Consider the following 21,214-nt stretch of genomic DNA (forward strand, 5'->3'; position numbering starts at 1 on the left):
GGTTAAAACTGCTGGGTTCAGAAAATTAAACATAGTTCAGATAATCCTCACCTTGCTGAAAGGTTTTGCACTCTTTATCTTCTTAGTCAGTGCCTGTCCTAATTTTATGACCTGTAATTCTACTGAATGCCGTGCCTTGCTTAAAGTTACAATCTCGAAGATTTCAGTTTCGTTCTCTATGGCGGTGCCAATGGCGAGAAGCGGTAATAGCAGGTGTTTTTTTGGACCTCACTTCCCATAGATCCAACCGGATCCAACCATTGTCGCCTGTGTGACGTCAGTCAGTTGGCACCTGGGCCACGCCAACTATAACACTTAGCCTATTATTTACTGAATAAAAAATGGTTGTTATAAAAGTAATGTTATGTACATACTCATTCATTGTCTAACATTAGGCTAACTTAAACTGTCTTTACACTGCCGAGCCGGGTTAAAATGCTGTAGCAGATCTGGGGTAGAATTAGTGATCAATTTCCACACACGTTCTTTATCCACCTTTTGCCCGGTATGAAAATCTTTACACTGTGGCTCGTGCAATTATGTATCTCGTGCACAATAAACAGTCGTTTATTGCCCCTTTTTTTGCCTTACAAAATGTTACCCCTGGTGTTTCTGGTTTTGCTAGCTAAACTGTTCGAGAATAAAGCTGAGCTGGGCGTTAAATTAGCAATCAGAACAAGAAGAATAAAACAAAAACAAAGGAGATTTCATCAAAAAAGGGCATCAAGGCTGAAGGAACATATGAGGAAGCGTAATAAAATAATAACAATACTAATCCATACTGCCGTATTCTTTTATTTAGTTTTCTCCGGCTTGACATCTTTACACAGAAATCAGACCCGGCTCTGATCCACGTATACCCCGGCTTTATTCCTATCATTATAATATACTGATGAACTTGATGGCAATGTAAATAACGGTAACGTTAAGGCCAGTTCAGATCAATGATTCGCAACGAGACTAAACGGTTTTAGAATGTTGCAGAGAAAACTGCAGCGGTGTGAACTGGTTAGTAGCAGAGCCGTTGCCTGCCCCTTTAATTAGCTACATTGCAACGTTGCAACAAGGTAGCATTGCATTCGAGAGACCGTTGGCGAGGTCGGTAGCGTTAGCTAGCGTTTTTTCTAATTGTTCGCTGACATTGGATTGTGTTAATTAAATTAGCTAGCTAGCTAACGCAACGTTACCTGATATGAGAGATGGATACTGTGCGCAACGTTGTCTAAACCAATGTTGTCTTTCCTGACATGGTCCGGTAGCTAGCGTTAGCTGTGCAAATAGCTATGTAATTTAGTAATGTTACATTGTCATCAAATGTAATACAAAATCTACATCAACAAATAATATGACCTTCTTGTTACACAAGAACTTTTTAGGGTCCCATAACTTTCTCTGTTATTGTAGCAGACACCGAAAAAACAGTACGCCGCTCACACACAAGTGAGTTGAAGAGCAAGCCTGTAGCTTTAGCTCCGCCTACCCTCTCTGGCGGACCAACCACTGATGGGTGATGGAAAACGCATCACTAACTATGCGCCGCTTGTGATTTTTTCCCGGGAATGTCGCCACAGACACCCAGTTCATTAATCATAAATTATAATAATAATAATAATAATATAAATTCATATAATAATAGGCTCAATCACCATTGTGTTACCTAATTCGGCGATAGATAGTGACTTAACAGACATTTATTTTAATGAAAATCTTGATCTTATTTGCCTTGGCTATATTTGGATTTGTGTCGACTAACTGCGTTGTGTCAGTTTCCTGCATCATACACTGTTCATCAAGCTAGCTGCACCAATGTCAAAACAATGTTGACCTCTCGAATTATCCACAAAGTGGTGATGAGTTCTTATAGCCTAACATATTACGTTTGAATAAAGGAAATGACTGCTGTTTCTTTGCTTGAATTGAGACTGAACCTAGTTTACATCTCTGCCTCAGTGTTGCCAGATGCCTGAATCAGTTACTCCTAAAAAAAGTCCTCAAAATCTTCAATCAACTCCCATTCAAATTCCTCACAAATATTACCCCATATCTCATTTAAAATCCCCCTCTGTCATTGACTTCCATACATCTTCACTGTAATATATCCCCCATGAATGTTTAAATCCCCTACATACATTTAGGGGAAAGTCTGGCAACCCCACTCTGCGATGTGTGTTCTTTGGGAAATAACATACTAATGACCTCTTTCGTTCACGTTTTTTTTTACATCATGCAAATAAGAGAGTTGGCTACCCAAAGCTTATAGCGTTTCTCAGATGTAAGTGGGCTAACCAGCTAGTTTAAGCCAATTTCTTTTAATTCTATAGGTCTATTTATTACTCAGGCAAGTTTGTTATTGCAATACAAAGTCTTTTGGGGTAGGAGGACATGTAGAGCTGCGGTGACTAGTCTGAAACTCCTTCCAGTTCCGGACCCAGACCCGGACCCGAATCAGAATGTCCAGTTTGGTCAGGTCCTCAACGACAGGTCCTGTTCCTTCCCAGATTAGGTCCCCACCGCTTTAAATTTCAAATAATCCCTCTCCGAACTGTGTAATTTTTAGGAGAAATTCCAGTACAAAATATGACTTTTCTCAATCAGTGTTACCATATTGGGCGGCCCAGTTGGGCTCCTTTTGATTACAGTGGGCGGGTAAAAATAGTGTTGGGCTGGTTGAAATTTGGGCTGCTTTTGTCAAAATTAGGCAGGTTTTAGAAAATATTGTGATAAAATTTTACCACAGAAAATACCAGTACCGTTTCTCTGCCAGTTTATTTAATTTGCGGTATTATCTGAATTCCTCGCATCCACACCCGCCAGCACCCCTCCCCGCCCCCCCCGGTCGATCGCAGCCCACCCTAATACAGCAGCCTAAAACCGGCCGTGTTATGATTTGGGCTGGTTTTCATTGAATTGGGCAGGTTTTACATTGTGATTGGGCTGGAAACTGTCAGTCTGATTTGGCAACAGTTTTCAGTTGGCCTCCATTGGATTACATCGAAGGTTTGAAGTGCGATTATTCAAAAATTCTGCAGTAAAATTTCACAGAAATGGGGTAGAACGTACATAAGGATCCCTTCTGTCATAAACAAGTGTTTTAATTCTAAGGAGAAGTCAAATCCAAAAATTCTATTTTTTATATTAGCCTGTATTGGGCTCCTTGGAAGGTTAGAAGTGGGATTATTCTAACAAACCTATTTAAGGTGGACCAGAAATTTTGAATCGGGAGTCAACTTCAGCATGGTAGGTTACCAATAGCATACCAGGCTACTTAGCTAGTGAGCTGTAGAACTCATAGAGAGCTTTTTTTCCCCCAAACTCTTACTATTGTAACTGATTATAACTATAGCTGAAAAAATGCATGCTCCATCAAAGTAATTATCCTCTAAATCAAAAATGCATTTCTTATGATTATGTGACTGATTGATTTGCCCATGAATCTGAACAAGAGCACTTTAAGAATGCCCACCAAACAGGAAACTATTGCAGGGAGTACAACACACACCTGAAGCCCCAACTTTCACTCTAGAGCATTTTATTCACTATGAGCTTGAACTTTCTATTTGGATTCCAACAAATTTCCAAATTTTTGAGGTTTACATATGAACAGCCATGCACTTGCCATTTGTGGCTACATCGCGGCACATCCGGGTACTTTCCTGAACTCTGACCTTTCCATGACAATCATAGATGCAGTTAAATTCTATTTCCATCCATCAGTAAGGTAGTAGCCTAAGTTAGAAAGTAAATAAAAATGACTAACATTAAACATCAAAATATTCTGATGTACTACCATTGGGAGCTAGCTACCGCTAATTCATAACAAACCATGCAACCTCCAGCCGGCTCGCGTAACTCTGAGGGCTGTGGGATTGCAAAGGCAATCAGGAAGTCCCCCGAGTCTCAGATCTCAGTCGTTAGCAGGCTAGCTCGCAATATTTTATATGGTTCTCTCAATATGGGGACTGCCCACGTTGTAGCCTACCACGTAAGCCTAATGTTTACTAGATAGCTTTTTGTTTTGGTTTGGTAACTTGACTGTACTAATGAAATGTCTGATGGTTCATCTGGTGCAGATTGCTATGAATATTATGGGGGTTGGGAAACACCCATCTCTTCAGACGATATATGAGGAGTCCGTTATCAGACAGGCACAGAAAATAGTATCAGACCCCACTCACATCTTTTACCCTAAATTCCTACTTCTACCTTCTGGTAAAAGATTTAGGGCTGCGTTTCCGAGTTTCGATGTACCTTAATGTTTTACGAAGGTTCTTAAGGTATACCTTTCAAAGGGAAACCGCTTTTTTACGAGTGTTTCCCGGACTATACCTTAAGGCAACTGTTAAGGGACACCTCAAAGGTACATCGTAAGTTGGAGCTGGCCTTCACTGTGGTGCTGAAAAGTTTATCAATCGATGCCAAGCGAATCGATTGTGTCACTTGTAAAGGCTTGTGAATGACGTTTTAATATAACAAGTGTTGTCAATCATTTTACATCAATCTAATATTGCAGAAGAGGGAGCTATGCCTACTAGAGATCATCTGCTAATCTCTTTAAGAGTCCGTTAAGACGAGACCTTGTGATAGTTTCAATAAATACGTACATATAGGCTACAAAGGATAAAATAAAAAGCATCAATCGGGACATATAAGCCATAGTCTGGGACTTTGTGGAAGCCCAGGGAAAAGGATATAGGCTACATATGGGTGAATTATTTTGTTCTTATTGAAACAAAGGTCTAATGTTAATTTGTTTTTGTCACACAATATATAGGCAACTGCAGCAGCATATCACTGCACTGCACTGATTCCCGCGAACTTTTCTCTGCAATGCAAAAATGATCGTAGATGAAAGGCAAAAGCGCGTCTGTGGAAATTGATCATGATGAATTCTATACCGGGTGCCTTATGAATAGGTCTACCTGTTAAAGTGATTTGTTCATTCACCTTAATTTGCTGTTGGATAATCTTAAATTTAACCAAGAATATCATTATTGGGTTGTTTACCGAAAATCGTAAAACAACATGGTAAGAAAAAGTGTTCCGTATTGTTGATATTTACCCAGTGCTATTTTGTTTTATATAGGAGGTGTGAGCTAAAGGAAGGGGATGTAGATCATTTGGCTATGTTTGTCCATTATGAGCCACTGTACCTGTATGTGTGTTTATGGCTAGGCCAATCAACGTGCTCTAGTTCAGTCATGCAAGTAGACTCACTCAACGTTGGTTTTGCACACAGGTTTTATATTCTTAATAAACCGGCGGTTTGTTCCAAGTCAGTGTGATCATTGACTCACACACAAACGAACTAATTTCTACAGGGTATGCAGTCAGAAAAGCCATATCCTAAATTAGCGCCACTACGTATAAATTAAAAAAACTGTTTTCTTTTCACAAATTGGATTAGTATCATGGATAGGCCCTATACTTAATTACCATCATGATGGGGATAGACAAGTAAAACGACAACATTCTCACAACGTGCTATGCACAGATTGGATAATTATTTTTTGTAAAGTTAACATTAAACTCATTTTCGCATGCCGATGTGCTACTAGATGCGCACTGTAGTACAACTGTCGATTTGAAAAGCAAAATGTTGGCATAATAAGGCAAAACTGTGACAGGATTACCGGAGCGCAGCGCTAAGGGACAGCTTACGAGTGCCTCAGACCACCCTTTTAAAGGTATACCTTTCATAAGGTATACCTTAGCTAACGAGACGCTGGGAAACAGCTTGAGACCTAAAGGAAGACCTTAAGGTATACCTTATGATGCACGTAGCGCTAAGGAGACTCTGGGAAACGCAGCCCAGGTCCCTTAGTGCAGGCTTACCTGCTATAAACACTCATTCATGGTGATGACAATTTAGCTTCTTAGTGCTAAAAGATGATGTGTGTTGTTGGCTGCATGGGTGTTGCAATATGTCTTCACTGCTATAACACTTTTTTCAGTGTTAATTAATTATTCATTTATTTATTATTTTTCAATTGGTCCACCAACTTCCCCACTCGACGGAGGATAGCTTTATTTATACAATTACAATGTTTACATGTCATAGTGGTGAAGTCACTTAGATTTTTAAGTGAGACAGTTATTTTTGTTTCATTGATATGTGTTCAGTGAGAAGGTTTTGCCATTGTGTGATACTTAATGAATTCCTAGATTTTCAATTTAGGAGAATAGTTTTTTTGGTGATCGTTAAGATGATCAATATTGGTTTTATGTATTGAGGTGGTGTGTTGATTGTGGACAGATTTGTGTTATGCTAATGCTAACTTTTGCATCTTGCAGTATAGCTTCTGTCATTGTTTGTGAAGTCTTCTGCAGACAGGAGGTACTGACACATCCATACCTGTATTATGGAAAGTGCTTCTGATTTGTAGAACAGGTGTTTGGGGGTTTTTCTTCATTATGGTGAGAATACTTCAGTCATCAACTGGTCTTTTTTGGCCCACCAAGCCATTTTCAATTATCGAGCTCACCAGTGCTCTTTCTTCTTAATGATGTTCCAAACAGTTGATTTTGGTGAGCCTAAGGGTGGCCTATGTCTCCAACAGTTTTTTTTCTTATTTATCAGACTCATAACAGCTTCCTTGACTTTCATAGGCACAACTCTAGTTCTCATGTTGACAAACGTCAAACAAACGATACACAGTAGCGATTTAGCCAATTAGTCTATGGTAGGCCTATTCTATTATATGGGCTGTGCTGTAAGTGCCAGGGAGCAGAAAGATTTACAAACTGAATAATAAAATAAAGACTCGTTCAAACTTGAACTTAAGAAACTTCAAAAATTTAAATAAAATCACACTTGACGGGGGACGTGTATGGACCACCCTAACCGATTGTGTATTTATTTCGTACTTATTAGAGAGAACTGGACATTGTCACCTATTAAAATGTAAGTCCTGTAAAAATACACATAATAAACTGTCTAAACGTAAAAAACCAACTTCATACATATACATTTAGTTATATTAATACAGCCTTATTTACAATATCAACTTTAAGATAAGCAACACGCTCGGAATTATCTCATCGCGACCCATTAAATGCAATGGCGCAGAGGTTGCTTCATAAGTTCAAACTGCTTTCCTAACGGCTATTTTGCGTCCTGCGACTTGGGTTACAACAGTGAATATGTACGGATTCCTAGACGTGCTGATAGCTACCACCCTTTCTCATATTAACCTCAAATACACAAGATAGGAGACTTACAGAATGCTAGTAAATTTATGTCATGTTCCATTCATTTATATGGGGTTGGTCGATACACGTCCCTAGCGCTGGACCAACACTGACTTATTTGCCGGCACGGAAGAAAATTGCGAAACTACTGAAAAAATAACAACTGAAGGATAACAAGGACATGTTTTCCTACATAACTAGATTGTTACCGATATTTCGCCTATTTCATATATAGTTCAAATCTATTTACGTTTTCTTGTCTGTTGAAGATAATAGGTGCTCTCACTCTAGCATTAGCGATAGACGTACATCAACCAATTAATGGTTATGTTTATTATTTTTTCGCCACGTCAGGTGGCTCACCTGTTGCTAGGCAGAATTCGTAGGGGCAGAAACATTTCTGCCCCTCCGCCCAATGTTATTTGCGGGAGGTTTTCCCTGCTTACGCAGATCACGCTCACGTTGTTCTCCTAGCAACGATGGGGCAGAGTGCTCCGCTGCCCCACAGCAGAGAGACAGGACAGAGATGAGCACACACATACACACAAAGAAATTACATGTTTCTACATTCATGTTACCTCGCCCTGTTCTCTATCTAGCCACATACATACAATTACTAAGTATGTACGTTCTGCAATTCCCCATTAAAACATTACATTTAAAATCATGACTCACTCATAATTACATGATTACAAACTACTAGTACTGAACATGACAAAAGCACATTGGACATAGATTTCCCACATTACTTAACCCTCCACTTCAACAACTAATGCTTTATACCGACTGTTATATGTACCATTCGATAAGGAAACTAAGCTCGCACATGGTCACTTCTTTTGCTTCGCACTATAGTCTGTGATCATGTCAACCTTCACCTACATGCCCATTCTGCTAAAAACATATTGTTTCAACTACGCAATTTTCATAATTTCTCCTAATTTCTCTCACACTGTTGTTATTTTCTCATATGTAAAGCCTGCTGGGACATATGCGTCTGCTCCTATTCTCCACTATCAATTTTTCCGGTTCTAGCTTAGCAAAACAGCGAAGAGGATTCCTACCTGCAGATAAGCCTATCAAAATGCCTTATAAACCTTATAAACAAACACTAAAAGTGCATCTCCACGAAATAACAGACAACGGAGCAGGACAGAAGGGTACACAAGTTGCGACCTAGGGAGCTTTAATTCTACGGGCTTGCTGATTCTTTTGTCAGTCAAGGCTCGTTGGATGGCCGTCAAATCCATGAGTACATACACCGGCCATATTTCACCTGTGTTTCTGATGCGTTTACACTTACGCCACCGCACCGTTTGTCACAGCCACTGTTTTGCATATATAGAAAACCGAAACTGCTAAACGGTACACGCTCATCAGACTGTACAAATTCACACAAGGATAGCCATCATAATCCACAACCGTTTCTTACAGGGTCACTTCGCATTTCTCACTCTCATAATAAAATGCTTTGCAAAAAGAAATGATATCTCATAAAAAACACATTTTCAAAGTACAAAAATGCCAAGTTACTCACACATACAAGACATACACTGTCTATAACTCATTCATTCAGACTGCCAAAATCCAGGCCTGCCATTAAAAGTATTGATATCAAAATGACGCCAAGTTACGGTACTACAAACAATATAGGCTATCTTGCCTCACCGAAATTAAATAAGATGTATTCCAAAGCAATGCTACCCAATATTTCCTCAATTCTTTCAAGTATCGGGGCTCCCACACTCCCTGCCCGCTGATCCCTTAGCAGTGTGCAGCACCAGGGGGTCCTGAGACAGCCTCAGCGCAGGGTCTCAGCTGATCCCTTAGCCCATAGTGATGGATGACAAAGAGATTTTACATTTATTCAACCTCATATTTGTACCCCAGTGAAACAGGAAATTTCTGCCACCTGGGTGCGATTAGGATCAGTGTGAAGGTCTACTCTCTCACTCTGGCTGGAGTGGGAGAGATGAGAGTGAGGGGGGCAAACGCCTGTGAAGAGATCTACAGCTGCACAGCCAAATCTCTGCCATAGCACTGCATGGTCTTTCAACCCAACATTACAAGCAGTGATAGCTGCCAGGTAGACCTTAATGGTAGGAAAGGATTTCTCTTTATCCATAAGGTTCTGTGAAAAGCACAGCACGTCAGAAACAGAGCTCTGGTAAGGCACTGACTCACGAGAAGCACACCATCTTTAAAACACCTGACACTTATTGTCATAAAGTGACCTGTTAGAGGGCGCTCTCGTGCTCTGGATGGTTGCAGTCACGCGAGGGGAAGCCCGAATGTGTTGAGGTTATGCCTCTCACGGGCCAAGCCCATAGAGCTACTCGCTCAGGACAGGGGTGATGTATTTCCCCGTTCACCTGAGACAGGAGGCCCGTGCGTAGTGGGAGCGTGCATGGCTGTACATAAAGGAGAGGGATAATCTCTGCTGTAACATTTCCAGAGTCTGGGGATGGAGACACCATTCCCCTTACAGTGGGTTTCTCCTTGTCAGCAGATCAGCGCTCGTGTTCAGAATTCCTGGAACATCAATCAATCAATCAAATTTATTTGTATAGCGTATTTCACAGCAATTGTCACCATACGCTTCACAGACAACCCTGGCCTAGACCCCCACAGGAGCAAGCCTAAAACAACATAGGTCACGCGTAACCACAGAAAGTGATGGCTGCTCCCGACCAACAGTCTGTGGGCTAGACCATGGAGCTGGAGGGAGCGCATGCCACCTTGGTGATTGACATATGCTACCGCAGTCATTATCGCAGCGTACGAGCACATGATGTCCCCTTAGACAGGGAAGAAAATATCTGAGAGCTGTCCATATAGATAATAGCTAAAAGAAAATTGATTCACCATGTAACCCTCCTGAGACCCCCCACCCCAGAGAGGGATGTGTGTGTCCTCATGACTTTCCACATGAGAACGATCCTGAGAGGGGTTCCCTGAGTGTAAAAGTCTGTTTTCCCAGTGACTCTGAGTGTGTCACCGTGAGACGGCGATGGAGATCGTTGCTGGCGGCTGTGGTGGAGGGATGAAATCCACCTCATAAAGCCCCTCATTCTGAACAGCCCCAGTGGCAAAACCTGAGAGGCTGACACCATCAGCCCCTGTAGTCTGAGGCATGTGTGATACTGCACTATTGAGCCCGGTTTGAACTGAGAGAGACATACTCTGAGAGATAAAATGCAGTCTGCTGATAGACGAGTTCACATGGATACAGAGTATAAATCCACTCCCAAGAACGTTTCACTCCGGGATGGGGAGAGATTGCTCTTGGGGAGGTTTACTCTGAAACCAAGAGACAACAGATGTGTCAGAACTCACTGAGTGTCCTGCACAACTCTGGGTTTTGAATTGGCAATAATCAGCCAATCGTCTGTATAAGTCAGTATTCTGATCCTCATTAGTCTCGATGGAGCCAGACCCGCCTCTACACAAATACAGAACACCCGTGGACTCAGGGAAAGGCCGAAAAGTAGAACTGTGTATTTGTAGCAAACACCACGATGGGCGAAGCGGAGGAATTTTGTGTGAGGGGGATAAATGCCTACGTGGAAGAAGGCATCTTTCATATTTACTGATGTGAAACTGGGATATTATGTTAATCAGTTAAGTGTTCATTCTTAATAAGAATGTTGATTGATGAATTTATATAGATTAAACAGTTAATTTTCAATGAACCATTTCAATGTTTAACCTAATGTTGGTGATTAGATTTCAAATGAAAGAGACGTTTCTAAAATGTTAAAATAGAGAGTCACGGTTCCCTTGACTGGCAGCATTAGTGAAACGTTATTGGTCCATTCCTGGAACATCAGTGCCATCTGAGCACGTCTTCTCAGCTGCTGGTCTCACCTTCAGCAGACTGCACACCAGACTGACCCCAAAGCACACAGACATGCTCATACTCCTTAACAAAAATGCTTAAGTATTAAGCTAAGCATATTTTAAGTCATTCTTTTTATAGGCCATCTAATCAGTTAATCATTATTAATCAATTATTGGGTGCCGACGATTGATTAAAAGAATTGCACAAAAGTTTCCAGTCGTTCTGACATATTGAACATGAAAGAGTGCTTTTGTAAGAAGGAAGGAATTTATTCCTCTTAAACATGGGAGCGCTCTCTTGTGTTTGAGAGTAAATGACTATTGAAATGGGGGGTTTCACTCTGAACTGGAGTCTGTAGCCCTTGGCTATAGTAGCGCTGCAGTGTCCTATATGCTCTTCCAGGAGGGCGGTAGCCTCCTTTCGCATTGGACACGCTACTGTCTGTCAGAGCCACACTTGGTGCAACTGGATGCTCCTATGGAGGTCTGGACCGGATGTCGTTCCCTAGAGTTGGCTTTCAAACACAAGATGACGAAAGAGAAGTTTATTTATGGCACCAATGCAGTGATTTGTTCGAGCAGAGGTGCACACTTCAGCCACGTACTTTGGATGCGCTGTAAGAGAAAGAATACTTTATCATATGACTAAATATGAGAGTTGGCAATAACCACGAATAGAAAGCTTTAACAGTGTTAAGAGGCAATCATTTTATTTACAAGACATGGCAAGATGGACTGGACACTATACTATAAGAGAGGAAAGGACATGCACCTGAAGTGATTGTAAGATAAAGAAAAGAAACACAAAGAAATTGTGATGCATACCAAAAATGCTTTTTAAGAAAGGACTTTGGATAATGAAGTAAATTGTTTGAGCTTCCCTTAAATGCTATCCAGAGAACATCTCCCACAATCCACACTAGTTTATATTTGACAAAATAGTCTAACCTGAACAAGACTCTAGTATCTACCACCATCCCCAGGAGACCCCCCCCCACCCTACAGGGACAGGAGTGCTGCATGGTAATTATACTGACAGTAAATTAGGGGCATTGTACTACTGGTGTTGCCCTAATGATTGAATATATCACTCCTGTATGTGTTGCATGTCCTCCTGCAAGGGTTTACAGTGATGGTCCTTCAAAGGACTGTTTTATACTTCTGTGTAGTCTGCATAGTTTGCATGATTTGCATTGTGTGCTACATTTGCAAATCATTTATATGGCATGTTGTACAGGTACATGTTGTGATTTTCCACCCACTTACAGATACCTTCAATTCCATATCTTTCATATCCTTTAATAAACTTTTATCACATCCATACTGTATGCTATGGGAATGAGGCACAGACGAGACAGACAGTGCTGGCAACATGCCTGTTGAGGACTTTTATTGTGACAGCGGTATCACAATGAATGAAGATGGGAAAAGTGAAACACGAAAGACAAGGTGAAAGACTACTCAAAGAGAGAGATCAGGCTACTCAAATGTTGGGGGAAGCAAAAGTGCTAGGGAAGTGCAGGTGGGTCCAAAATTCAGGCCACGAGGAGGGGCACGTCCGAGTCTGCCACAAAAAAAAAACAAAAAAAAACGAGAATCAGAGACTCTGTTAGTCGATCAGTGAGGGGAAAGCCAGCACGCCCCTGGAGTGAGACCATGAGGACTATATAGGGCCAGCAGCTACTCAGGAAAAGGGGAAAGTGGTGTGGAAAAAGCACTGGTATGCTGCCGGTGGCCTGACTGTATCTCAGGTCCAGGTCTGAGTGCGGAGTGGAGGTGCTGAAACTCAGCCCTGTCCCTCCGGCGCTGTCCAGGTCTGAGTGTGGAGTGGAGGTGCTGAAACTCAGCCCTGTCCCTCCGGTGCTGTCCAGGTCTGTGTGTGGAGTGGAGGTGCTGAAACTCAGCCCTGTCCCTCCGGCGCTGTCCAGGTCTGAGTGCACAGTGAAGGTGCTGAAACTCAGCCCTGTCCCTCAAGGGCTGTCCATGGTGCTGCAGGCTGGCTGATGAGACACAGGTGAAGTGGAGCAGAGTGGCGGCTGATGGCAGGGAGGGGTGGGGCTCCAGAGGCCCACACCACAATACATGTGTATGAGCATGTGCATTACTTCCTGTTTCTACAGTGAATATGCCTTTAGCTGTGTATTAGCTTGCAGTGCTGTGGGAAGTTTGTTACAGAAAACCAAAAAGAAATCACTGTCCACTCTGAAAAATGTGTGTTGCCTTTTACATCTTTACTTTTGGTGGTGGCCAAACATCCTACAGCACTGAAAACTAACTCGCTCTCCACTCTGAAAGATGGCATCTGCATGTCTAGTATGGGATGGGAAGGTTAAGCGCAGAGAAAAGATCATAGAAAAGGTAGACGAGCCCTTTGCCCCAATTCAGAGAACTTATAGTATAGGAAAAGGGGACATTTGGGTCAGAATTACATCTATAGAACTGTCAGAGTTCAGTCCAGCAGGATGTTTTATTTTCTGGTCCAAAATACTGCAGTTGGATATTTTAGCACAGACATCTTCTTCAGAGCATCATCAACCTTAAAATCCTCAATTTCACTCTTCATCGCTGAACACTGTCATTGGCACATTTCCCATATTAGATACATGCTTCATGTATACCTAATATAGTAATACTATAATATATTTACTCTTCTTTGCAGACTGAACAACTGTGAACTCACACAGAAGTGCTGCAATATTGTGGCCTCAGCTCTCCAGTCATCAAACTCACCCCTGAGAGATCTGGACCTCAGCTACAATAACCTGGGAGATTCAGGAGTGAAGCTGCTCTGTGCTGGACTGAGGAGTCCAAACTGTAAACTGCAGAGACTGGGGTGAGTAGTGCTGTGTACTGTGTGATCTTAGCACACCTGGAATTGCTTGTGTCATATTTTTCACTTTCACCAGGGTTATTAGTTTTATAGTCAGAAGCGCAGATCAGGCATGAGACGGGATACATGAAAGGTCGGATGCACTCTCATCGCCCGCGGGAGCTGCAACCGCACCGTGACGGGGTTGATTTTGCGGATGATCTTAAAAGGCCCTATATAGCGAGGAGCGAGCTTCCGGGACTCCACCCCCAGCGGCAGGTCCCGGGTGGATAACCACACCCGCTGACCCACGTGATAGGATGGTGCCGGACGACGACGCCTATCAGCCAGCCTCTTTTGATTGGCGCTGGCGCGTAACAGCGATGCCCGAACCCTCTTCCAGGTGGCCCGACAACGCCGGATAAAAGCTCCCGCAGCCGGCACGCCCATGTTATCTTCCAACTCCGGAAATAGCGGCGGTTGGTACCCCATCTGAGCCTCAAACGGAGAATATCCTGTGGAAGCGTTACGCAGGGTGTTGTGTGCGTATTCAGCCCACCCCAGGAACTGGCCCCATGTTGTTGGATTCGCTTCCGCCAAACACCGGAGAGTGTTCTCAAGAGTTTGATTTGTGCGTTCGGTTTCCCCGTTAGTCTCTGGGTGGAACCCAGACGAAAGGCTCACCGACGCACCCAGGAGAGCGCAGAATGCCCTCCAAAACCGCGCCACAAACTGCGGCTCCCGGTCCGACACGATGTCCAGCGGCAGACCATGTATCCTAAAAACATGATTAATTATAAGCCGCGCCGTCTCCGGTGCTGATGGCAGTTTTGGTAAGGCAATAAAATGGGCAGCCTTGGAAAAACGGTCTACCACAACTAAAATTACTGTGTGACCCTCGGATGGTGGCAGTCCCGTAATAAAATCCAGAGCTATGTGACTCCATGGCCGCCTAGGAACGGGTAGTGGACGTAACAGCCCAGATGGTGCGAGATGAGGATTCTTATTACGGGCACAGACCGAGCAAGACAATACAAACTCTCGCACGTCATTGTCCATACCTGGCCACCAGAATCGCCTGGCTAAAAACTCTTTGGTCCTGTGGACCCCGGGGTGACCCGTGAGCCGTGAATAGTGCCCCCATTTCAGCACCTGAGCCCGTACCTCAGTCGGGACAAAGAGACAGTCAGGAGGGCCCCCTCCAGGGTCAGGCTCCCGACGTAGCGCCTCACGAACCGCCGCCTCGATCTTCCAACAAACCGGAGCGAGGATCTGACTAACCGGGATGATGGGTTCCGGTGGACGGTCCTCGTCAGATTTGTTGAAAATCCGAGAGAGTGCGTCAGGTTTAGTATTCTTCGGCCCCGGCCGATAAGTCAAAATAAAATTAAATCGCGCAAAGAATAGCGCCCACCGTGCTTGTCGTGAGTTGCGTCTTTTTGCGTCTCGTACGTACTCAAGGTTTTTATGATCCGTTTATGATACGGATGCTCCGCTCCCTCGAGCCAATGACGCCACTCCTCCAATGCCAACTTGACAGCCAGTAGTTTGCGATCCCCAACGTCATAATTTCTCTCGGCGGGAGACAGAGAATGAGAGAAATAAGCGCAGGGATGCACCCTCTGATCCTGGGGAGACCGCTGAGATAGGATGGCCCCAACCCCTAGTTCAGAGGCATCAACCTCCACAATGAAAGGCAACGAAGGATTGGGAGTGATTAAAATAGGCTCGGAGCAAAACCTCCTTTTAAGCTCCACAAATGCCGCCTCCGCTCGGGGGTTCCAGCAGAACTGACCCACCACCGTCTTCTTAGTAAGCACCGTGATGGGCGCAGCCACAGAACTAAAATTACGGATAAACCGCCGATAAAAATGAGCAAATCCTAAAAATCGTTGGACTTGCTTTATCGAATCCGGGGTTGGCTAATTCTTGCCCGCAGAAACCTTATCCGGGTCCATTTGGATCTTTCCTGCAGACACAATAAACCCCAGAAACGAGACGGAGTCCGCGTGAAACACACATTTTTCTTCCTTTACAAACAGGTGAGCCTCTAGGAGTTTGGCTAATACCTGTTTGACATGTTTGATGTGCTCAGAGAGATTGGTGGAGAAGATTAAGATGTCATCCAGGTAGACAAACACAAACTTCTCCAGCATCTCCCTGAGCACATCATTAACGAACGCATGGAAAACCGAAGGGGCGTTAGTGAGGCCAAACGGCATCACTAAATACTCATAATGGCCCGTGTGAGTATTAAAAGCTGTCTTCCATTCATCGCCCTCACGTATGCGCACCAGATTGTACGCATTACGGAGGTCGAGTTTAGTAAATACAGCTGCCGATTGGAGGCGCTCAAATGTCGAATTCATAAGGGGCAACGGGTACCGATTCTTTATTGTGATAGTATTGAGACCTCTGTAATCAATACACGGTCTCAGGCTACCGTCTTGTTTTCCGACAAAAAAGAATCCGGCCCCTGCCGGTGAGGTCGAGGGTCTAATGAATCCACTAGCTAATGCTTCTTGAATGTATATCCTCATCGCCTCGCCCTCGGGAATGGACAATGAATAAAGCGAACCCCTAGGAGGCACAGTACCCGGATAAAGGTCTATAGCGCAGTCCTATAGTCGGTGCGGCGGCAGTGTGGTGGCCCTTTGCTTGCTGAACACCTCCGCTAATTCTCTGTAATCCTCCGGCACATTGGGAGGAAGGGGAACAGAAACCGCTCCTACCATTTGCGCCTCATCCTCACCACCGGAAGACTGGGATAAAAATTTCTCCTCTAAGTCGGAATTCCAACTACCATCCCACTCGTCTGCCGGAGGATTCCAGTCACAGACCGAGTCCCAAGCTAGACTCTCCTCTGGCTCCTCTGAGACCGCAGGAAATAATCCCGGACTGAGACCCGACCCAGTCTCCTTCTCATCCCACTCAGACCCCGTATCGGTTTCATTGAGGGGAGAGGAGGAAGGAGAGCGCACCTGCGGACAGTGGTCATCACACCGAGCCCCCCACTGCGCGATAGGATTCATTTTGTTTCCCCAATTAATATGGGGCTGGTGTTCCACCAGCCACGAATGTCCTAATACCAGTGGGTACGCAGGGGATTCCACTAAAAAGAATCGAATGCGCTCCACGTGCCCCCGGAATGGAATACGCATCGAAACCACTTCAGTCACTTGCCTCACCATACCAGTGCCCAACAGGCGGCCGTCAAGTGCTATGAGGGATTGGGGATGGGACATGGAACAGACTGGCAGATTCAGGTTCTGAGCCCACCTTAAAATTATCAACCGCCCCAGAATCTAAAAAGGCTTCCGCCTGGACCACAGCCCCTCTCCAGGCCAGTTCCACTGATAAAAACGTGCGAAAGTCTGTAACTTTATTATGTCTCACTGGTGGCTTCCGCTCCACTAGTGAGACTGGTCTTTTATGGTCAACTTTGGGCAATCTTTAACCAGGTGCCCCGGCTGTTTGCAGAAGAAACACCGCCCTCTCCATGGCTTATCTCTCCTGGTCCGCCCAAGAGCCGAGCTGTCTATCTGCATCGGCTCCTCCCCCTTATGAGCAACCTGATTGAGCCCCGAATTGGCATCCCTGCCCGGAAGTGATGGAGCAAACAAGGTCGCCCGGTCTCTTCTGTCCGCCTTCTCTCTCTCTCGTTCCCTTACCCGGTTGTCTATGCGGATCGCTGTAGAAATCAGTGACCCCAAACTAACCGGTGGTTCTAGAGTGGCCAAGGCATCTCTTACAGGGTCGGATAGAGCGTTTATAAACAGGGTCATGAGCGGTTCCTCTGCCCACCCCGTCTCCCCTGCCAATGCCCGAAAATGAATTGAAAACTCGGCCACACTTTGGCCTCCCTGTTTGATACGGGTCAACCGGGTAGCCGCCTCCCTGCCCGAGATGTCATGGTCAAAGACCTGGGCCATCTCAAGCATCAGTAGCTGGGAATCGTTCATCACCGGTGCCTGTGCGCGAATTAAAGGGTCAGCCCACGCCAGAGCAGTCCCGGTAAGTAGAGATAAAATGAACGCCACCCGAGCATCCTCGGTAGTAAAACGGGAAGGTTGTGATTTAAAAAAAATTAGGCACTGAGACAGGAAGCCTCTGCACTTTCCTGCCTCCCCGCTGTAGCGCAACGGAAGCTGTAATTTAGGCTCCCTAGCATTTGGTAAACCTGGTTGGGGAAGTGTGGTGGATGACAGTGCTTGTGCCACTGGTGACGGTACGGGCGCGGTCGGGGAGCAGGACTCACTTGCCAACTGGCGAAAGCTGTCTGCGAGCCCTATTAGTACTTCCTGTTGTCTGCTCAGTTGCTGCAACATCTCTTCCTGTCTACGGAAGATCAGTGCCTGCTGCTCAGCCGTAGCTGCCTGCTGTGCCTGGAGCAGCTGTAACCCCTGTCCATGGTTAGAAATGGTTGCTTGCTGGGCGGCTACCGCCCTCTCCAGAGTATTAGCGTCCATTTCTACCACAATATCGGTCGCTGGTATCTCCATAAGGCTTCTGTGTACTATAATGGTGTGGGGGTGTTGGAGAACCAGAAGCGACGAATATAGGGGAACGAAAAGCTAACGCTACCGGAAGCGTTAGCCACCAAGTCCCGAAGGATAAAGGAAGGGGAACACCCGAAAGTAAACACAAAACAAATAAGATCCTTGGGAGAGCAACTCCCGCACACAAAGGATCCTAACCAACAACAAAAAAAACACGGAGTAAAAAGCCACTCCGAAGGACCCCCTTGTCCAGCCGTAAAACTGGCTCGCGAAACCAAAAGCGACCCGTGAAAACCAGGGCGAAAAAAGAAAAGGACCAGTGGTACAGAGGCGAAGCTCTGGTACCAAACCCAAAACTGGTCTCAAATGAAAAGACAACTGAGTAGCAAAACTTACTCAGCGAAAAGAAAACCCTGAGACGCAGCTCAGAAAAACACAAACAAAATACATTACCCGGGACAACGTCCCGATACCCACCAATATTCACAAATTTAAATTCCAGTGAAAATGCAAACAACAATACTCGCAGGATTCATAATCTAACCCCAGGAAAAACAAATGGAAATGTTGTAAAAATACTTTTCTTCTGTAAAAGTGCAAATAATGTTTAAATAGTGCAAACTTAACAAGTCTTAAACTATGCTGCAAAACATCAAAACAGTATATAAACACAATAATGATTCAAATCAAGTACAAGTTTGTAATGCAAACACTGACTTTAATCATAAACTACATACAACAAATGAAAACGTAAACACTTATACAACCTCTGTTGTACTGTCATGGCACAAATAGTCGTAAACATAGTGCAAACAGAAAATCAAAAAGTAACAGTCCCAAACATGTCTTCAGTTAGGTTACAAAACTGCAAAACAGTGCAAAAACAACCTGATAAATTAACAGCAAATTAACAAATAAAATACAAGTTCAATGAAAATGTAAACACTGATATACTCTGAAATTGTAAATAAAATAACTTATGTGGAAATGAGGTTGTGGCTGGAACATGCCACAAATTAGGTAGTGCAAGTTATCACACACATACTATTAAAGCATGTGATTCAGGAAGAGGTAGCTATCAAAAAGAGAACAGGACATCACAGCTGAAGATTTTTGGTTAAGAAGACTAGCATATTAACTGTGGCTGGTTTCAGAGCAGACCTTTGGCATTCTACTGTATTTCCCCCAGCACTGAATAGCTTCTCTGAGCCTCTGAGGCAGGGATACACAAGTACTTTTTTGCCAAACCACTGATCTGAGGAAAATTCACCTCGTGTAGCTTCCACCATGCAAGGGGATCGCTCTCGCCATCTGCCAGTGGACAAAGCAAATAGCTGTTTAATTCAGCCTCAATTTTCTCTGTGTCAGAACGGCTGGTGAGCTCAGCAGCTGGTTTCTTGAAAAAGCTTCCAAGACTCTTCCTCTCCCTCTTAGATGCACTTTGAGCTTGTCCTGTAGATCCAGGTGATTTTTCAGGGGCAGCAGTGTCACTTGGCATGACAGAAAGGGATTCCACCTCTCTGACTACTCTGGCTTTGATGACCAGGATCTCTTCTTGACTCGTGCTGAGTGCGGAAGCGTGGATCAAGCATTGTTGCCATGTTGATCAGTTTCTCAATCTCTGGCTTTTTGTACTTGGTGTTCAGATAGTCCAGTATTGAATGTTTAATTGTCTTGGTGAGATCTGTGTCTTCATCTTTCCCCTGTAGCAGCTCACTGTTGAATAGCTGAAGAACAGGCTTCAAGCATGACACAGGGATAATTTTCAGCAGAGAGAGCACCTGTGAAATCAAGGAGAGGCCCTAGTGTCTTACTCACAGAATCAAAGACATCAATGTCCTGCCATATAGGCACCAGATGCCTGGTTGACCTATCAATGGTAATGGTAAATAGACTGCATTTATATAGCTCTTTTATCCAAAGCGCTTTACAATTGATGCCTCTCATTCGCCAGAGCAGTTAGGGGTTAGGTGTCTTGCTCAAGGACATTCGACACACCCAGGGCGGGGTTTGAACCGGCAACCCTCTGACTGCCAGACAATCGGTCTTACCTCCTGAGCTATGTCGCCCCATATCAGCAGTGTGAGGGCCTTTTCTCGTTCAAGCAGTCGCTGAATCATCTTTTGCCTTGATCTCCATCGTGTTGGAGATTCCGTCACCAGTTTATGCTGAGGGAGGCCAATTTCTTCTTGAGCATATTTGAGTGCCCGTTGCCTTTTCCAGCTGTGCGAGAATGCACTGATGACCTTTTTACAAACTCCCACAGCCTTGTCAATCCTGGCATCCCTCACGCTTCTCTGCAATAAAACAATGAATGAGAGTTCAGTTCAATATTAATTTCATCATAATCTTAAATACACACAATACATACATATATAATTACCTCTTATGTCTGTGCCACGTGTCTGTATGTTTTAATATCTTTTTTTGTAATGTATTTCTTTTCAAAAAGTATAGTTATATGACTGTGGGCAACAAAGGAAGTTGTCTCTGAAGAACATTAAAGATTAAGCTCATGCATGCTCTATAATGGTGTGGGGGTGTTGGAGAACCAGAAGCGACTAATATAGGGGAACGAAAAGCTAACGCTACCGGAAGCGTTTAGCCACAAAGTCCCGAAGGACAAAGGGAAAGGGAAAGGGAACACCCACAAGTAAAACACAAAACAAATAAGATCCTAGGGAGAGTAACTCCCGCACACAAAGGATCAAAAACAAGAACCAAAAACACGGAGTAAAAAGCCACTCCGAAGGACCACCTTGTCCAGCCGTAAAACTGGCTTGTGAAACCAAAAGCGACCCGTAAAAACCAGGGCGAAAAAAGAAGAGGACCAGTGGTACAGAGGCGAGGCTCTGGTACCAAACCCAAAACTGGTCTA

The 21,214-nt window shown here is 44.1% G+C and overlaps 2 protein-coding genes across 2 annotated transcripts in view; both read left to right on the top strand.

Moving 5' to 3' along the window:
* LOC118215092 overlaps positions 1 to 21,214 on the top strand; it is an 800,072-nt gene that overhangs the window by 578,763 nt on the left and 200,095 nt on the right. The window lies entirely within an intron of this gene.
* LOC118215093 (NACHT, LRR and PYD domains-containing protein 3-like) overlaps positions 1 to 21,214 on the top strand; it is a 113,257-nt gene that overhangs the window by 65,976 nt on the left and 26,067 nt on the right. Inside the window, exon 13 of the mRNA XM_035395529.1 lies at positions 13,688 to 13,861. Coding sequence (XP_035251420.1) covers positions 13,688 to 13,861 — 174 coding nt within the window. The remainder of the gene's footprint in view (positions 1 to 13,687; positions 13,862 to 21,214) is intronic.

Source organism: Anguilla anguilla, chromosome 16 (genome assembly GCF_013347855.1).
Source record: "Anguilla anguilla isolate fAngAng1 chromosome 16, fAngAng1.pri, whole genome shotgun sequence".
In the NCBI taxonomy this organism is placed as follows: domain Eukaryota; kingdom Metazoa; phylum Chordata; class Actinopteri; order Anguilliformes; family Anguillidae; genus Anguilla; species Anguilla anguilla.